General features: G+C 53.1%; 1 protein-coding gene across 1 annotated transcript; it reads left to right on the top strand.

Annotated features, from left to right (window-relative positions):
• The first annotated feature begins 973 nt into the window (after positions 1-973).
• Positions 974-6262, top strand: SOX7 (SRY-box transcription factor 7). Its single transcript, XM_004382200.2, has 2 exons — positions 974-1348; positions 5077-6262. Exons 1-2 carry the CDS (start codon positions 1111-1113, stop codon positions 6000-6002), a joined length of 1164 nt encoding a protein of 387 aa, XP_004382257.1. The 5' UTR covers positions 974-1110; the 3' UTR covers positions 6003-6262.
• Positions 6263-6515: the final 253 nt, after the last annotated feature.

Raw genomic sequence — 6515 nt, 5'->3', positions numbered from 1 at the left:
TAATGTAAGAACCGCGGGAGTGAGAGTGTTAGTGACCGTGAGGGACGGCCGTGAGCTCCCAGTCCGCAGCCCCCGGAGCGGCGTCCGTCCCCGGGTGTCGGAACAAGGGGATCTGGGGGAGCTCCCAGTCGTGCCGAAGTCGTTAAGGATGCGGGAGCCGTGGCGGGAGCGACTCCAGTCTAAGGAAGACGGAAATGAAAAAAAGAGAAAATATAACGGTAAGGGAATTCCCCGAGAAAAGAGCTAGAGGCGAGAGAATCGGAGACCTGGACAACAGAACTGGGAGTGGGGGAGAGAGTGAGGGTAATAAGAAAGAGAAATCAGACTGCCAGAGTGAATAAAAGCTAAGTGAGAAAGACAGGCTTCCCCCTCTCGAGAGCCAGGGAGGGGCCGGGGCTTCTAGGGGTCTTCCGTTGCACACTGCACGGAACACGAAAGCCGGACGCAGACCCTAGAAACCAGCCCCATCCCCTCGCCAGCCTCCTTGGCTGCCCAAGTTGGCCCAGGCCAGGTTGCCGAAGCGTCAGTCATTTTAGAAAAGCAGTACGTGTGTTCTCTTACGAACAGTTCACTGGATGCTTGGGGGGTATTCATGTTAAATGTTTCCCTTGCGCGTCCGGGCATTCCCAGAGAAACCTGTTTGGGTTCGGTTCTCCGTAGGATTCCACGCGCAGAGAAGTGGGAGTTCTGGCCCGGCGGAGGCCGCAGCAGGTTGGACAGGGGCTGGCTCCCCGCGTCCGTGCAAGGGAGCTGCGAGAGGCCGCACCCTACCTGCGGGCTGGAGGCCCTTGGCAACGGGCGAGGCCGCGCGTTTGTCCCGGAAGCGCGAGCTGCACCTGCGGCCTGGGAGCGGGCTAGAGGCGGCTCCAAGTGCGGCCGGAGCGCCGATCCCCTGTTGGGACCTGGGGAGGCGGAGGGGTGGGCCGAGGGCGGGAGCACTGAGATGGAAGGAGGAGCCGCGCCACCTTCGAGAGTCATTGGAGGACGCGGCCGCCCGAAATTGATAAATAAGGGGCAGCAGCTGCCGGCCAAGTCGGACGCCCCCAACCCGTGTGAGGGTCTAGTCAGCCCCCGCCCAGCGAAGCCAAGCGAGGCGACCCTGGTGCGGCCATGGCCTCGCTGCTGGGAGCATACCCGTGGCCTGAGGGGCTCGAGTGCCCGGCCCTGGAAACTGAGCTGTCGGATGGACTGTCCCCGCCGGCCGCCCCGCGCCCCTCGGGGGACAAGGGCTCCGAGAGCCGTATCCGGCGGCCCATGAACGCCTTCATGGTGTGGGCCAAGGACGAGAGGAAACGGCTGGCGGTGCAGAACCCAGACCTGCACAACGCCGAGCTCAGCAAGATGCTAGGTGAGTAACTGAGGGTAGGCGGTCAGGGCTCGGCCGGGCTCGGGGCCCCGGTGCAGGCAGAGGCGGGGTGTGGTGCTCAGGCTTGGGAAGGTGGGGAAGGGAGAAATTCAAGCGCGCGAGTCTAGGGACAGCGACAAAGTTTGGAGGCTCTGAGTATGCCGGGAGTGCGTGTGCGCGTGCCTTATTTTCCTGGGCGTTCACTGTGTCCGCGAGATTGTGCATACGTTGAATATGGGTGTGTGTGCGGGGTGTCGGAGTTTCAGAGCCAGACACAATCCTCAAGACCCAAAATGAAACCGCGCAGCGCTTAGGGGTTGCAGGAAGGATCCCCTGGCGGGAACTGGAGCAGAGCAGCGGCAGCTCTTCAAAGCGGAGCTCGGGTCCACTGGATACGTCGCGCAGAGAGCGGAGCGCTCACTTATTCCCAAGTCAGCGCAAACCCGCGCGCCAGAAAGCGGCGGGTAACCGAATCGCAAAGGCGGATCACAAAACCGACTTTTGCTAGGAATATTGAAGAGGAAAAACCCATTGTTTCCTGCACTTTACCATTGGCACAATCACAGAGGTTGTTTGTCACAGATAAAAAATATTAACGAATGTTCGTGAAGAAACACACTGCAGGAACACATTCCTGCTTTAACGTAATTATTAAAACAACAGCAAAAGAAGTAAGTCTACGCAGATAGACTATATTCGTTACTCGATTTCTCAGTAACAGGAGTGTAGGTAATTTAATTTGGATTGTTATGTGAGGGTCTGTCCTGGAAGCAGGCCGCTTCCCGCGTTCTGCGCTGACCCGGGCTGGGGCGGCCGGGGCGGTGGGGCTGGGGAGGGACCAGGCCCAAAGACCCCAAGGCTGTACGCTAGGGCGCGGAGGACGTTAGGTCACCCCGGAAGAAACGGGCATTCCTATAGGATTCTCTTCTATATCCAATGTTTAGAGCTGAGCACTCCCCCCGCCCCCCACCGTCCCAACCCCTTTGCTCTTCGACGTGCTCTTTATTAGCTTTTTATTAGTTTTAACTGTAGGAAACTTTCAAAATCATTTTGTGCACCCAGAGGGTTCCAGGCCCTGTGAGAAAGCACGTGCTTCATAATCTAAGACTGGCCCTGTCCTCCCTAACCCCACCCGGCTCTGGAATGGAGCCCTTCCTTTTCCCGTAGGAGCTGAGGACTCTTTCCCTCCGTAGGTGAGGACTTGATACCCACCTATATGCTGCCTAAAGCCATAGGCCCGCAGAGCGGGTCCCCAGAGCCCTTCTGCAGTTTAGATGACCACTGATCTCCAAGGGCCTGTTGCCCATGACCCAGCCTGCTGGCTAGCTGTACCGAGGGCAGCGTCATGACTTTCCTGGGTCCTAGGCACGTTTGCCAAGTGGACCCATTCCTCTATGAAAAATATTTAAAATTATACTGTATATTGTGCTGATATAAAGATAAATATATGAATATTATATGTTAAAACATTTTTTGACCTAAAAGCTTATATTTTTCTAATGATTTTAAAAGAAATAAAAGCATTTTTATGGACCCCTAAAAGTTTTGTGTGTCCTAGACACTGTGCCTTATTGCCCAGGCCCAGCTCAAGGAAGCCCCAGGATTCTAACCAGAATAGAGTCAGAGCCCTGGCCAGAGATCAGAGAGGAGGGCAGATTGGAGAGCCTGCCTCTACCAATGAGGCTGCCTGCTCCCAGGAAAAGGAATTTAGGAGACAAATACCTCTTTGTGAGTGGATCCCTGTTAGCTACTTTTGCACAGGCTTCCAGAAGTTACAGTTCATTTTGTGGGGAAGAGAAGCTGATTCCTTCTCAGTTAACAACACCTGGCACTGGGCAAGGGAAGCAAACATGGTGTTACTTTTTAAAAGATGGAATCTGTATACTTGTTAATAGGGAGGCAGCAGGATGACCTGCTTCCAATCCTGTAATCTTATCTAGCCCTTCACTTTCTGACCTATGAAAGGGAAGGCTCTATGTGAGAGTCCCAACTTGACTATGAGCTTTCCAAACTTTAAAGACATTTCAAACATCTTCTCCCGTATTTTTAGTATATTATGAATGAAAAAAGGCATAAAGACCATTATACATTCAGTAACATGTAAAAATGAACCTGTGTTTTATTAATACTAGATACATTTAGAAACTAGTTTCACATTATATATTCAGTCCATAGACAGGGTGTAGGGTGCACCTAGATCTTGGGCCTCTTGCAACGTCACAGGCTGGGGATCACTGACCTTCAGGATCCCGCCCAGCCCCAAATCCAGAGTTCCTAGCACTTTTCAAATTATCCTTTTAAGTGATAGCTAATTATATTAGTTAGTGACTCCATCAGAATAGTTATAAACTTTCACCCAAATGGTAGATTACTTTAATAATCCCACCCTTTGACCCCTTTGAAGGCCTTGGCCCATGGAGCCAGTGAGTGCCCGACCCTGAGCATACAGCTCTGTAACATGTCCTTGCTGCTTTTGAGGAGTGCTGCTGGATATGTGGCCCCTTTTCTTACAGGGCTTAGCTGGGGCATTAACCTCTGGTTTACTGGTTCTCAAACTTCAGGATACATTAGCATCATTGGGGAAATTGTTAAAATTGTAGAATCCTGAGCTCACTTGAGATAATTCAAGTGGTCTGGAAGCTGCCTTCAGAAAACACTGCAGCTGGAGAGATGCACAATGCACATTCAGAAAGGAAAGACAAACCTGAAAATAATTTATAAAACAACAGACTAGTGATAACAATGAAAATAAGATACGTGTGAACATAGCCTTTTAGCACCAATGAGGTAGAAGCATGGGATGCTTTTAAAGAGGAGAGTTCTGAGATGAGTGGTATTACAGGGTCTTTATTTTATAGGGAGGAAAACAGAGGCCCCGGGGAAGTTAAAGAATTAGCTTCTGTATGGAGAGTCAGTGGCTGAGCAGGTGCCCCCTGACACAATTGAAGGGTCATAGGTAAATGGGCTATAAACCATAGCCTGTGTGTGTGTTGTATGCATGTGTTTGTGTGTGTGTGCGCACCGGAGTGTATGGATGTGTATGCATGACTTTGTGTGTGTGCATGTGTGGGTGTGCGTGTGCATGTATGTGTGTTGCAGGCAGATGCTCACATCCTGCCCAAATCTTCCTACATCAGGGTTTGGTTCGACCTTCAGATGTAAGAGGTAATCATTTGTTAACGTAAGTAAGATTATATAATTTACTTATATCTATGGAACTATTGACTGAGCCTGAGATCCCCCACAGGAAGTCCTGTGAGGTTGATGCCATAAGTAAATATTACAGTATCACCTCCTGAGAGGCAGCAATAATCAACAAAGGCACACATTTTAATTAAAATTCACAAATGATTAGAACTGACAGTCAAAGGGTGAGAAGAGCCCCAGTCAGTGTTTTGGTGGTTATATATTGGGTCAGCTGGGCCATTGGCTGCTAATATTACCTTTTTTATATTGTTCACATTATCTGGTGGCTTTTTATATAAGAGGTGATGTGTCTTTATGTACAGTTTGCCTGGTGCCAGCAGGAAAGTGTGGTTTACCCTCACTGCGTGTGCGGAACCTGTGAGGCTGTCCTCTTGTCTGTGGCTATGAGAGGGCCGTGGGAGTGAGGGGTGGAGGGGCAGCCCCGTGTGTATGATGGTCAGAGGCACAAGTCTCATAGACAGGTGCGCCAGCCGCCCAAAGCAGCCTAGATACTGAAGGTGGCGTTCTCTGGCTTGTGTGAGCAGGAAAGTCGTGGAAGGCCCTGACGCTGTCCCAGAAGAGGCCCTACGTGGACGAGGCCGAGCGGCTTCGAGTGCAGCACATGCAGGACTATCCCAACTACAAGTACCGCCCCCGCAGGAAGAAGCAGGTCAAACGTCTCTGCAAGCGAGTGGACCCGGGCTTCCTTCTGAGTCCCCTCTCCCGCGACCAGAACGCCCTGCCGGAGAAGAGGAGCGGGAGCCGGGGGGCTCTGGGTGAGAAGGAGGAGAGGGGTGAGTACTCCCCGGGCACCGCCGTGCCCAGCCTCAGGGGCTGCTACCGTGAGGGGTCAGTTGGCGGCAGTGGCGGCACCACAGGCAGTGTGGACACCTACCCCTATGGGCTGCCCACGCCCCCAGAAATGTCTCCCCTGGACGTACTGGAGCCGGAGCAGACCTTCTTCTCCCACCCCTGCCAGGAGGAGCATGCTCACTCCCACCGCATCCCACACCTGCCTGGACCCCCATACTCGCCGGAGTATGCACCCAGCCCCCTCCAATGCAGTCACCCCGTAGGCTCCCTGGCCCTCAGCCAGTCACCAGGCGTCTCTATGATGTCCTCTGTACCTGGCTGTCCCCCATCTCCTGCCTATTACTCCCCTGCCACCTACCACCCTCTCCACTCCAACCTCCACGCCCAACTGGGCCAGCTCTCCCCTCCTCCTGAGCACCCAGGCTTTGATGCCCTGGATCAGCTGAGCCAGGTGGAACTCCTGGGGGACATGGATCGCAATGAGTTCGACCAGTATTTGAACACTCCTGGCCACCCAGACTCTTCTGCAGGGGCCGTGGCCCTCAGTGGGCATGCCCCGGTCTCCCAGGTGACACCAGCAGGCCCCACAGAGACCAGCCTCATCTCAGTCCTGGCTGATGCCACAGCAACGTACTACAACAGCTACAGTGTGTCATAGAGCCCCAAGGCAGCAGGTGCAGCCCTGCCCATGCTGCCCTCTCCTTCCTGAGCACCTAATGGCGCTGAGAAAAGACGCAGTATTACCAGCTTTCCTTGAACCGCCCTCAGGGCATGGAGAGGCCTGAACTGCTGGCCCCACAGCCTTCATCCTAAAGCTGAAGGGGATCTTGCTGATCTAAGTACCCCCTCTGCCCCCTTGCCCGCCAGTTCCACTCCCTTCAGCCTGCATTTTGACTATATTCCTTCAATTGAGTTTTCACTGGCTACACCCTGGGAATAAGGCAGTGTAGCTGCTGAAAGATGCTGTTTAACAGTAGAACTTTCACTCATCTCTTCCCAGTCCTCCTTGTTGAGACAAATGTGTGCAAAGCCCATCATTTGCAGCTCTCCTGCTTCCGACACAGCCACTCTGAGCACAGCAGACTTGGTCTATTAGATCCTTCACGTGAGAAGAGCACTGGATGAGAAGTTGGGACCTGGGAGCTAGTCCCATATCTGCTGCAGATGAGCG

The sequence above is a fragment of the Trichechus manatus genome, unplaced genomic scaffold (genome assembly GCF_000243295.1).
Source record: "Trichechus manatus latirostris isolate Lorelei unplaced genomic scaffold, TriManLat1.0 scaffold00091, whole genome shotgun sequence".
Classification (NCBI taxonomy): Eukaryota; Metazoa; Chordata; class Mammalia; order Sirenia; family Trichechidae; genus Trichechus; species Trichechus manatus.
This window is presented reverse-complemented; position numbering and strand designations above follow the sequence as displayed.

What these genes read in the sequence shown, in the direction of transcription:
- SOX7 (XM_004382200.2), top strand. Translation starts at nt 1,111, where the DNA reads ATGGCCTCGCTGCTGGGAGCATACCCGTGGCCTGAGGGGCTCGAGTGC. An exon ending in CGAGCTCAGCAAGATGCTAG is followed by an intron (nt 1,349 to 5,076) that starts GTGAGTAACTGA and finishes TTGTGTGAGCAG; the next exon opens with GAAAGTCGTGGAAGGCCCTG.